This window comes from Thamnophis sirtalis, unplaced genomic scaffold, assembly GCF_051295495.1.
Source record: "Thamnophis sirtalis isolate CommonGarterSnake01/CBP01778 unplaced genomic scaffold, rThaSir2_p1.2 scaffold_5, whole genome shotgun sequence".
Lineage (NCBI taxonomy): Eukaryota > Metazoa > Chordata > Lepidosauria > Squamata > Natricidae > Thamnophis > Thamnophis sirtalis.
Window position 1 is genome coordinate 21,592,443 of NW_028261385.1, and position 12,948 is coordinate 21,605,390.

At 40.2% G+C, this 12,948-nt stretch overlaps 1 protein-coding gene and 1 long non-coding RNA gene across 3 annotated transcripts in view; one reads left to right on the top strand and one right to left on the bottom strand.

Annotated features, from left to right (window-relative positions):
* The window catches only part of LOC148045302 (uncharacterized), a 34,347-nt gene that overhangs the window by 9,503 nt on the left and 11,896 nt on the right, over positions 1-12,948 (top strand). The gene's annotated exons all lie outside the window — the stretch shown is intronic.
* The window catches only part of NUP155 (nucleoporin 155), a 34,246-nt gene that overhangs the window by 3,596 nt on the left and 17,702 nt on the right, over positions 1-12,948 (bottom strand). The window contains exons 19-32 of one of the 2 annotated variants that reach the window (XR_015696651.1): positions 11,226-11,292; positions 10,196-10,314; positions 9,653-9,756; positions 7,666-7,799; positions 7,138-7,329; positions 4,324-4,462; positions 3,978-4,113; positions 2,904-3,057; positions 1,895-1,999; positions 1,623-1,777; positions 1,401-1,530; positions 916-1,029; positions 769-805; positions 543-663 (exon numbers count right to left, since the gene is read on the bottom strand). Coding sequence is in view for 1 of the 2 variants with exons in the window: in XM_087715427.1 (XP_087571553.1) it covers positions 543-663; positions 916-1,029; positions 1,401-1,530; positions 1,623-1,777; positions 1,895-1,999; positions 2,904-3,057; positions 3,978-4,113; positions 4,324-4,462; positions 7,138-7,329; positions 7,666-7,799; positions 9,653-9,756; positions 10,196-10,314; positions 11,226-11,292 (1,670 nt within the window). In the remaining variant the exon portion in view is untranslated. The remainder of the gene's footprint in view (positions 1-542; positions 664-768; positions 806-915; positions 1,030-1,400; positions 1,531-1,622; positions 1,778-1,894; positions 2,000-2,903; positions 3,058-3,977; positions 4,114-4,323; positions 4,463-7,137; positions 7,330-7,665; positions 7,800-9,652; positions 9,757-10,195; positions 10,315-11,225; positions 11,293-12,948) is intronic. The other variant, XM_087715427.1, reaches the window with a different exon arrangement.

Sequence of the window (12,948 nt, forward strand, 5' to 3'; positions counted from 1 at the left end):
CATCAAACATGTCCTACAACTATTCTCCTTTACTGATTATAGCAGTAGACTATAGCAATAGCAGTAGACTTATATACCGCTTCATAGGCCTTTCAGGCCTCTCTAAGCGGTTTACAGAGAGTCAGCATATTGCCCCCAACAATCTGGGTCCTCATGATTAGAACTTTTGCTAAGAGCCCTGAAAAATTAAGTAAATAAAATAACATTTTCATGTGAATGGAAGTTGTTTATTCTATGAAGAAATGCAATATAGATGGAAAGTTGAAAATAAACTTGACAAATATATGAACACTGTAAGGGACTAAAGCTCCAGGCAGGGGAAAAGAGTGAAATTTGCAGAATGATATCAAAACATTTCAAAGGACCTTTGAAATTGGGAGATGGACATTATTGGAAGAGAAAATCTCAAACAGGTAAGAGTATTGGAAAGTAAAGAAACTCTTGCCAAAAGACAGAAATGATTGTTAAAAGTGAAAATATAAATGAGAAATCAAGAGATGAAAAATGATCTGACAAACTTATTCAACTTACAAAAGACCTACCTTTTTCAATTATTTCTTGCCAAAGAGTTTGCACTAAGATAGGATCTGAATGTCCAGCACAATGTATAATGGCCAATTTACACTCAGAGAGTTTGAAAGGATCTGCAAATTCCCCATAGAGCTAAAGATTTAAAAAGGCAAAATAACAATTTGGTCATTTGTAAAAAATGGAAAACATTATTTTACACTAATTAAGTAATGAAAATACTAAATATCATATCTTCACCTGAAATAGCCAATAAGACAGACAGATAGTAAGCCAGCTGCAGTTTTCAAAGTATGAATAAGAAAAATAAATTATTTAAGGTGTAAATATTTATTCCAACAAACAAGTTTTTTAGAATTGGAACCTAGAATGGTGAAGTTCAGATACCTTGCTAATTTCCATCAACTCAGAATCCAATTGGGAAACTGCATCTTGCACTGAAGAATGATGAGAACACTGATGGTGTAAGACTTCTTGTATTTGAAATTGTATCCTGGCAACCTGATTAAAAATACAAAAATATTTAAGTGAAAAGTTTAAACTTTTTATAATTACTGTGCTTATAATAGTTCTGTATTTGAATCTCTCCCTTTTGCTCACTTAAAAAAACACCTTTATACTATTTTAACAAATTACTGTTATAATACTTTTACTGTTCTGCATCATTTTTATTATCACAAAGGCAATACAAAAGCACAATAAACAAAATTATAACCTTTTAATTATTGTTTTTAATAAATGAAAGTAATCAGATGAAAGATGTTGATTAAAAATACTTCTTCATTTTTAATTACAACAACATGAAAAAAAAAATTACATGTCTCCTTCAAGCTACACTGGCATCAATGTCATGTAAATCAGCTTTTACTTACTTCCATTTTCTCTTCCAATTCATGCAAAAACTCCCCATCTGCAGCTATTGGCGATATCGCTGTTGAGCTCTTAGCACTCAAGATGGCACGGGCAATATATTCAAGGCGCTGCTGAAGCGAAATCTCAGTGCTATTAAATAATAAAGCCATGTAATTAATAATCCATAGAATAATAATAATGCAATCATAATTGAAGTCTTGAAAGAAAAAAAGATATATTACCTGTGCATGTCTGCCAATTTTGCGAGCACCCGGGCTGCATTACTAAAACTTCTATTTTTCTCAAAAAATCTCCATAGCAAATCCATATAGCGAACTTTGTTTTGATCAATTTTGGCCATGCGTGCCAAATATGGCTCCAGGAAGGGAGAGTTTACCTAGAAAAATGGAGGTAGGAATCTTATCAATTTGCCATTGCCGTTTTTAATCCATTATTTTTCTGAAACTGAAGCAGAAACTATAGTTATGTGTATCAAGCTGTTCTGTGATCTTACCTGCAGCAGTTTATCTGATAAATCAGCCTGAATCAACCAGCCATAAAGGGCAATACTAAAAAGTTCATCGGTGGACCGTTGAGCCAGTTTAAGCATTTGTTCAAACTAGAATCAGGAAGACAGATACATTTTAAAAGTTATTTGTGAGATCTGCAAGAATGTAAAGCATGCCTTCATTTCTAGAATTAAAAAAGGCTCTTAATAGCCATATACCAAAGTATTAAATACTGAATATGTCAGTATTTACTAAAGTACTAAATACTGAATATTTCTATACTCCAACTAGCTGGATATGGTGAAACTATGTGACCGAGCTATGCAGGATAAATTCGGTTCACAATCCGTTGGCTCAGTGATGGTCAGTGATTGAAACACATAAGGGAATATCACCCCCCCCCCCCCGAGTCCGGAAGCAGTTCCATAGGTGGAAGGCATAGATATTTTGGTGAGGTACCAACGTTTAGTACTGTTAGGAGCCCCAGATCGCTCCTGAATGAAAGAGTGGAACATCTTCCGTTACCTTGTACTGAGGTAACGGAATATGAGGCAACTGGGAGTTGAAACAGTTCTTTTCAGGTGGGGAGGGGGAGTAGAATGTCTAACTCCTTAGCATCAGAGCATGTTAATATAAGGCAACTGGCAGTTGGAACAGAATTCTTTTCAGGTGGGGAAAGGGAGTAGAACTCCTTAGCATTAGAGCGTGTTAATTACTGTATCAGAATTACTAATGATCTGATGGTCATTTTGAAAAATCCTTTTTAGCGAGCACTTAGAAGCCAAGAGGAACATAAGTGCCAAATTTCAAGTTTGTAGGCTTTACGGTTCTGGAGATTTCGTGATGAGTGAGTGGTATTTGCCTTTTATATATATATAGATTAATCTCTGAAAATCTTGTATGCAAGAAGTTATCATGCTTTAATAAGAAAAATAAATAGATTTTAAAAAACAATCCAAGAAATCCTATTCATCCCTAAAGAACTCCTCAGTATATGACTTGAGTAGCGCTTACATGATGTCCCGCTTCCTCATTGCTCAGCATGTTGGGATCAGAGGACAAAACAGGAGGGCCTGGTTTCTTGGGCACACTGGGAGACTGAGGGGCAGCTTTGCTTTGATTAACCAGCTCCTGAAGGGTGTCTGTGATGCATTTATAACAATTTAACCTGTAAAAAGATGCCAAGTGGAGAAACATGCTCATGAGGGCGTGGGAAACCAATGTACATCAATGTCTTCAAGTTTTATCATTTTAAGATCACACATATTCCAGGTGACATCTTACTTGAGCATAAGATTAGCAGAGACTGGAATGTATATAAATTTTCTACAATATAAATTTTAAAAAATGCTCAATAAATTCGGTAAAGAACTTACAACCTCAACTTACGATTCCTTTTAATGACCAAAGTTACAACAGAACTGAAAAAAGTGACTTGTGAATAGTCCTCGCACTTACAGCATCCCTACAATCATATGATCAAATTTGAGCATTTGACATGTATTTATGATGGGTGCAGCATCCTGAGGTCATGTAATTGCCATGTGTGACTTTCCCAACCAGCTTCTGACAAGCAAAGTCAGTGGGGAGAAGTAGTTGGATTTACTTAATGACTATGTGATTCACTTAACAGCTGCAGTGATATGCTTAACAACCATCTAAAAAAGTTGTAAAATTGGGCGTGACTCAGTTTACAATGGCCTTGCAGAGCAAGGGACATTCTGGTCCCAATTGTGGTCATTAAGTTAAATGTAACCTGTATGTGATGCAGTGGTGGGTTACTGCAAAATCCTCATTTTCTCCCAATCAGCTGGGACTCGGGAGGCAGAGAATAGATGGGGGTGGAGCCAGTCAGGGATGGTATTTACTGATTTCTCCAAACTACTCAAAATTTTTGCTATCAGTTCTCCAGAACTGGTCAGAACCTGCTGAATACCACCTCTGATGTGATGACAACATATCCTTGGGAGTAATATCTCGGTCAACAGTAATTTAAAGTTTATCCCGTGTATTAGAATTCCCCAATAATATTTTGCTGAAAGTATTTTTTTGGGGGGGAAAATCCCTTCTATTTTCCAAAATACTCACCTCTCCTGGAAAGCCTGCCAGCCAGTAACATCCTCTTCTGGTTCATGGTTTTTGTAATAATGAAGTCCGAGGCCCTGGGGATCCTTTTTCTCTGCAGCTGTCAGAGAAAGTTCTACCACACCCTCATAGAAACGCACTTAAAATTAAAAAAAGAGGGAGGAAAAGATATTAGGCAAAATGCCGCATAAATTTAAAACTAATTCAACTATTTGTTTCTCTGTTGTTGTTTTAAAGTCTTGTTAATTGAGTAAATCTGTTTCCGTACTGACACATATTATTACTCTCGCAACAACTGAAATGAAAAAATGTTGATGTGGAAGCTTTTCAGCAAATAACTGCATCTTACCTTGCCTATACTGTACACAGACGTTGGCAAGATCCACCTGAGTGCTAATTTTTTGGTATTCTTTCAATGACTCTCTTAACATTTTATCTTTTTCTGACTTGTTCTGAACTTGTCTGGATCTTTGCAGTAGTTCATTTGCCTGGAATAACATAAGCAGACATCAATTTATTTTCATTCTGTATCTGTCTTTGAACCCCTTGCCTGAAAGTCAATTTTTCACCACAGGAAATTATTGAGAGAAGATTCTGGTCATATTCTGTAAGATTTAAAACTGTGAGATTTAAAACAAACATCAAATGGAGAATTAAACATTATTTTACATTACAAGTATCTGTTTTGAATCATATTTGTCATACAAATGTTAAATTTGATTTTTGACCAGGAGAGGGATGTTCTTTTGTATCTGTGTTTTTTATGTTTCTGTGTGCATGTGTAAGAAGGAGAGAGAGATTGTGCAAAGTATCTTAGCTGCTCCACACACTGCACTCTTCTGGACAGAGAGCTCTGATGTTCCTGGGGTCTGTTAGAGTCATTCTCTCAGCTTAGAAGTCACAGGCCCTATGGCTTGTGGAACCACTACTGGGATCACTTTCAGCATTACCTTCCAATCATCTCTAGTTTTATTTCAGGACCTATTTATTCCAGGTTCTTTTGTCTCATGAGACAAAAGAACCTGGAATAAATAAATGACTGAACAAATATATAGTATTCTACATAGTTCATAAAATAATAATTAAAAAGAAATTACGAATTTAAAAGAAAAAGGAGGGGGAGAGGACACAATTTTGAAGGTATTAAAGAAATGCAGTGTTATTACACAATATTTGCTGCCTCATCCTTATTGCAGTTAAGGCTACATTATGGGCAATTGTGTCACATACCAGTAATATTCAGCGGCTTTCGATACCATCGACCATGGTATCCTTCTGCGACGACTGCGGGAGGTGGGGGTGGGCGGCACTGTTTTACAGTGGTTCTCCTCCTACCTCTCGGACAGGTCGCAGTCGGTGTTGGTGGGGAGGGAGAGATCGTCCCCGAGGCCCCTAACCTATGGGGTGCCGCAGGGCTCGGTTCTGTCCCCCCTGCTATTTAACATATACATGAAACCGCTGGGCGAGATCATTCGGAGGCACGGGATTAAGTACCACCAATATGCGGACGATACGCAGTTGTATCTGTCCGCCCCGTGCCAACTCAATGAAGCGGTGGACGTGATGAACCGGGGCCTTGAGGCTGTTAAAGACTGGATGAGAGCTAACAAACTGGTGCTCAACCCGGAAAAGACCGAGTGGCTGTTGTGTTTTCCTCCCAAAAATTTGGCTAACGTTCCATCAATCAGGCTGGGGGGGCAAAATTTATACCCCTCAGACAGGGTCCGCAACTTGGGAGTCCTCCTGGATCCACAGCTGAGTTTTGACCACCACTTGTCGGCTGTGACCAGGGGGGCATTTGCCCAGGTTCGCCTGGTGCGCCAGTTGCGGCCCTACCTGAACCGGGAGGCTCTCACAACAGTCACTCGAGCCCTTGTGATCTCTAGGCTGGAATACTGCAATGTGCTCTACATGGGGCTGCCCTTGAAGAGCATCCGGCGACTTCAGCTAGTTCAGAACGCGGCCGCGCGAGTGATCATGGGCGCACCACGGTTCGCCCATATAACACCAATCCTCCGTGAGCTGCGCTGGCTACCTGTTGATCGTCGGGTGCACTTCAAGGTCTTACTTACCACCTATAAAGCGCTCCATGGTAGTGGATTTGACTATTTGAGAGACCGCCTCCTGCCAATTAGCTCCCTGCGTCCCATCAGATCGCACAGAGTAGGCCTCCTCCGAATTCCATCCGCCAGTCAGTGCCGACTGGCGACTACGCGGAGGAGAGCCTTCTCAGTTGCAGCTCCGACATTATGGAACAACCTCCCCGTGGAGATCCGTACCCTCACCACAGTCCAGGCCTTCCGCACAGCCCTCAAGATCTGGCTATCCCGTCAGGCCTGGGGATAGGATTACTCTCACCCCGCCCGAATGTTGAGTGAATGTTGTGTTTTTATGGATAATTTTCTTTTATTCACGATTCTTTTTCTTTTAAGTCTTGTCTTGCACTCCCTTCCCCTCATTGTTGTAAGCCGCCCTGAGTCCCCTCAGGGAAAAGGGCGGCATATAAATCCTCAATAAAATCCTAAAAAAAAAAATCCTAATATTCTCCTTGAGAATTCCTTTATGAGAGGCCAAATTAGTACATTGTATAAGTTTTGGGTAGAATTTACAATACAATAGAACATCCTACATGTCTTCTGTGGTTTGGGAATCACAAAGGAAAAGTCATTTGTCGAAGGCATTTTGGAGGATTTACCATCTGTGACTGAATCTAGCCAGTCAATGCAATGTCTATTCTTGATTAAGGATTCGCAATTATCAGCTGGATTGGTGGTAAAAGACAATCTCCCAGAGTTATGCTGCCTTGATGCTAAGCTAATATCTTGTCATCCTAATCTAAAATCTTTTCCTTCAATGACCTTTTGGCCTCATTGTCCATCCTTTGTTTAGAGAAGCCATGGGCTAACTGTTTTCTGTCACATACAAGTAAATGTCTATACAATTTTGTGATAAGGAAAGATGTCTTAACAGTCAACTATTTCTAATCAACTTTGTCTATGAATGCATTTTATGAAAAAACAAGTCATTTTCATAGTATTTTTTTTTTAAACATTCAGCCTTATGCATAGCCCGTCCGATAATAAATCTCTTATTAACCTGGATCAGGTAGCATGATGTATCTTTAATTTTAGCTAGTTTAAATAAACTAGATACTCTCAAATACCTTAGAACAGATGGCATCATCTGTGCTGTACAGTAGCGGACAAATGTCTTGTAAATGTGAACTGATGCCATCCACAGCAGCATGGTCTCTGATGTAGCAGTTGATAAGGGAAGCGATGACGGCTCCAGTTAGTTCTTTATCTCTAATGACGAGGTCTCTGAAAGTAGTAATCTTCAGATGTTCTTGAAACTCCTTTAAAAAAAAGCATAACCACATTTCTGCTACACCCCAAATAGCTTGATATACCTTAAGCAGATATTTATGTATTTATGAAAAACTATTTAAGGAAGATGATTTGCAGCACATAGTATCTTGTCCTTAAATATGTACTTGTTTAAAATTGGTTTAATTGTGCTGGCAGAAAAACTGACATAGCCTATTAATCACCCTCTTATATTGTGTTCTGATTAAAATTAGATTTTTATATTATATTTTAAAATATATTCTGAAAACTTATCTAGATTTTTAAAATGGCTTTGTGTTACCCTAATATCAAAAACCACATAAAGAAATGTAGCTGTTACATACCTTTGGTAGTTCACCTACAATAATATTGAACTGATGTTCACAAAGAAGCTTCCACAGAGCCAGCGCCTGGCAAGTTTTCCGCACCAGCTGTTGGATACTTTGTAGGGAAGCTTTCTCAGATAACTGTGCTTCTGCTGTAAAATGAAAACATGGATTGCTGCTTTTTGTTTTCTTGTTGTCTAATCCTTTTCAAGAAACCAACAAAGAATATATGACTGTGTGGCTCTCCAAACTCATTCAGTTTTGCCTAAGGGACATCGTCCATCATTTAAGGCAGTGCTTCACAGCCTCAAAAACATTAAAAAGTATGGACCTCATCTTCCAGAATTCCCTAGCCAACATGACTGGCTAAGGAATTCTGGAAGCTTAAGTCCACACTTTTTAAAAGTTGCTGAGAGTGAGCAGCCTTAAAGGAAATTTATTTAGTTTAGGTCATTTATGTAGTAACGCAATGCAATAAATTTCAACTTGAACACAAATAATTTCTTAGGTTTGGACTGAAGCATTAAAATAGTAAAAAAACATTTAAAATATCTACCGTGTTTCCCTGAAAATACAACAGGGTGTTATATTTTTTTGACCCATGAAATATGGCCTTGGGCTTATTAGAGGGGGAGGGCTTATTGCTTTGGGGTTGCTGGGCTGCTCCCTTGTGAGCAGGCTCCCGAAGAGCTGGGCACAGCCTCAGGGCTAGGATTAAGTAATGGGAGCCGGGGGGAGAAGAAAGGCACTCACATTGCTTGGCACAATTGGAATACTGCTAGGTTGGGCAGTGGCGTTCTGCCTGGCTGGAGGAAAATTGCACGAGTGCGCCACTGCCAAAGAAGAAATTTTGTTTGGAGCTCAGCGGCGGCTGCAGGGGGCATGGTGAGGATGGGAGGCATGTGAGCTGGGGTGGAGCAGACGCTAACGCAACCCGCCTCTCCAGCCGGGCAGAGCTCCATGCACTGACCTAGGGGGTATCCCAAATATGCCAAGCCGCGGCAGCTGGGGGGCAGGCAGAGTGCCACATGGCTTGGCGCCTTAGGGATACTCCCTAGGTCAGTGAATGGTGCTCTGCCCGTCTGGAGAAGGGGTTTGCCGGGTGGCTGCTCGTGAGCATGGTCACCTCATGGCTGCTTCGCCCCTGAGGCTGTGCCTGGCTCTTTGGGAGCCCGCTTGCAAAGGAGCAGCCGCCTGGCAACTCCCCCCTCCAGCCAGGCAGAACGCCACTCCCCAACCTGGCGGTATTCCAAAGGTGCCAAGCAATGTGAGTGCCTTTCTTCCACCACCACCCCCGGTTCCCGCGGCATGGCGTCTTCTGGATACCGCTAGGTTGGTGACCGGTGCTCTGCCTCACCAGAGGGGGGGGGGGGTTGTCCAGCGGGCTTATTTTCGGGCGGGGGCTTATAGTTTTGCCCACTCAAAAAATGTGGCAAGACTTTAGTATATGGGAGTTATTTTATCAATGGTTAGAGAATAAATATGAAAAATAGAAATTAAAGCAGGAGTGAAATAGGACAATTGTATTAATAAAGTTAAATATATTAAGAAAGGGATTGTTATAATAGTATGTTATGTATTAGTTTAAACGTAAGAATAGATAAATAATGAATATGACTGTAATTTTAACTGTCATTGCACAAAATATTTGTATCCAGATGGCACACTGTTTAATGAAAAATGGTATGTTTGTATTAAAATATAAAACTTTATTAAAAAAAGGATGTTGCATAGAGCAGGGGCTGCTGTAGAAAATCTGGCCTTCTAGTCCCTGCCAGCCAACATTCTTTGCTTGATAGGATCTGCAGAATGCCCATTCTATCTGTTGATAAGTTGACTTCATTGACCATTATGAGCTCAATCTCTTTTGGACAAGACAATTTCTTCTCTATCAATTTTGGGAAAAAACCAACTATTTTTCATCAAGGCAACAAAGATTTTTTTTCTCATAACTTTTTTTCCCCTAACAAAAATATATGATAGTGCCAAAACCCATGAAAGTTACCATGAAACTTCCTCTGAACTTCTTGCTGCATTTGTTGAGAGCTTCCAACCTCATACTGCATCACTCCAAGTAAACGCTGTTGCAGGGTAGCTGGGTTGATGAAACTTTGTAAGGAAAACAAATGCAACCATGTAAACAACATGCTAAAATTGCAACGAACAAATTGGAGCAGACATAGGTTAACATCCCAATGGCCATGTTGGCTAGGAATGATATCAGTAATCAGCACCCACAAATGTTGAAAACAAAAGGTTGGGACAGCTTTTGTCCCTACAACCCTTCTTACACCAAGTGCTGATCAGCAAAACCAGCAAACAGCAAGAACAGAGCTTGCTTTATCACACTCCAAACTGCCCAGAAATATTTATCAGAATTAGTTTATTATAATTAAGGCTGGCAAGAAAATGTATACATTTGAAATGTTTGTTATGGAACCAAAATCAGCTTCAGAAACAGAAACACTCACCATTAAAAAGAACAATTAAAACAATAGCTCCAATGATTTGCTTCAAAATCAATTGTGAGGAATGAAAACCATCTTACCTGGGATTTCTAAGAGATCCTATTGTGGCAAAATGGGAATTCCTGTCCAAAAATTCCTGCAGCCCTTTTAATTCCTGTAGCACTGATTCTAATAGTTGTGGGGGAACACTGCTTTCAACCTAAGGTAGAGAAAGACAAAGGCTTAGGCCCAAATTACTCCTGTTCCCATACCCTTTGTCCCATACCCTTAGGCCAGTGATGGCTAACCTTTTTCTCGTCTCCTAACCCCCTCCATGTATGCGCACAACCCTCTGTGCTCTGTTTTGGGCCTCGCAGGCCTCCCTGAAGTCTCTTGAAAGAAAAAAACGGGGTGCCGTACCCCCTGCGCTCTTGTACGTGTGACACCCCCCCCCGCATATGCATGCACATCTCCGCATGTGCGGCAGAGACCCCAAAACCAACTGGCTGATGAGAGGCGTGCCCACATGTGCGGTGGAGTTGAGCTGGGCAACAGTTCGCATGCGCACAGAGAGGGTTCTATGTGCCACCTATAGCATGCATGACATAGGTTTGCCATCATGGTCTTGGGCTCTCAAACAGCCACTTTCATCAGGCCATGCCACAAATAAACGCACCATTCTGCTTTTTTCCAAGCAGGGCCTTTAATATATAATGGATATAGAAAGTCTAGACACCTTGGGTTAAAATGCCAGGTTTTTGAAATGTAAAAAAACAAATAAACCCCAGACCAAGATAAATCACTTCAGAATTATTTCCATCTTTAATATATCGTCTCTACAATTCAATTTAAAAACAAACTAAAATTGTTTAGTGGGGAGAAAATAAAAATAAAAAACTGGAATAATGTGGCTGCATGAGTATTCATACCCCCTTATAAGTAGGGATGTGGCTGTGTTCAGAATTAACCAATCACATTCCAACTGATGTTAAATAGTAGTCAGTGCATTCCTGCCATCAATTAAAGTGGCTCTGATCAAGCCCACGTAAAGATAAAAGCATTTTGCATATCACAAGTAAAATCTTTGCTAAAAATTCTGAGAAGCATGCATTAATACCCATCATCACTTACCGCTACAACTTCTCGATTGCCACTCTTGAAAACTCTCTCCACAACTATACTTCCATCCCAAATGTTTCTGAAAAGCAGGAAAATGCAACTCACCTTTTAATGCTGTCAGAAATCTACTTTGCAAATTTTCATGTTATGTATACCAATCCTACCACCACTTTACAACACACACAGGTTTATTTCATATGCAATAAATTGATGCTTTTTCCCCTAATACTTGCATTGAAAAAGTATTCATGCATTCATCTGTAACAAATTCTGTACATACATTTGACAGTTATTCATTTGAAAAGTTTTTTTCAAAATTTATAAATTTATAAATTACACTATAAGATGGGCTGGGTCCCCCCCCCTTTTTTTACTCCAAAAGATAACCCATTTGTAATATATGCACTAGTTCCCCTTTCACTACCAAATCTACAGGCAAACTATTTTACAGATAATCTTTAAATTAGAAAGGCAATTGGGCTGGAATTTTGTTGTAAAGCATACCAGATGACTATATCGTTCAGCGAATGATGGCTTTGGAAAAAACTCAGCCTTGACTCTGGTTTCTGCCTGTGCCTAGCCTTGTGGACTTGCCTTTTGCCTTGTGGACTTCGATTCTGGACCATGCCCCTCATCTTTGGACTTCCCCTCTGTCTTAGCAAATTGGCTTTGATTTGTTGGGACTGTGGGTGGCTGCTTTCAGGGAAGTGTGGGGTGAAGCCTTACTGGCTATTGTAGGGCCATTTGTTATAGAATTCAACAGAGCAATAAAGGACTCTAGACTGCCTCTGCCCACCCTAGGTCACCTGTGTCATAGCAATAACTAAGCAAAATTTGGATTTTCTTCACATCATTTCAATGAATTATTATAATTGAACTATTAAAATAAAGTTTGGAGAATTTATTTTTCTACCATATCAGAGTAATATATTGAAACTTTCACTGAAAGATATTTTGCAGAGTAGAAAAAAATATACAGCTAGTTTAGGGGTCTGCAATCTTAAACACTCAAAGAGCCATTTGGACCAGTTTCCCAAGAAACTGGTCCAAAGTGAAAAGAAATCACTGGGAGCTGTAAAATTGGGTGGGCGTGGCTAACTCAACATCACTCACTCCCACCCAGTTACATGACTCACTCTCTCTCCCTCTCTCTCTTTCCCTCCCTCTCTTCCCCATTTTTTCATCTGGGAGGCGAGAGTGAGCCAACAATAACGTTGCTGTTGCCAGGGACAAGTGGAGCAGCGTCGCATTGTGGCTCTGCGTCGTAATGGGCTCCAGGAGGAGGTGACCCCATTTTCCCCATTGTAAAGCACGCTAAATTTCACTGTGCTGCACAAGGCACTGCTAGAGCAGCAGGCAGGCCATGGAGACAGCAACAGGAAATATATCGTGACAAAGGCGGAATGCTGTTTTGGCAAGTGCAGGTGTACTTTGCTCTCACACAAAGGCTCCGGCCATCACCACCACTGCGACAGGGCAACAGCTCCTTCATCCCTCTGCTGCGACAGGGAGTTGAAGCAGAAGGATGAAAGACACCCGGGCTAGTTTCAAAACTGTTAAGGTTTTTTTTCTCCAAAACAAAAACAATAATGTATTTTCAGCATTTTTTAAAATTAACGTAGAGTGAGCCAATACACATATTATAGCCAAAAATAATTTAATCTATCTAAGACATAGTGCCATGATACTTTAGGCCATGTTCTCCCTGCACAGGCTCATGAAGACTGGAAATTTA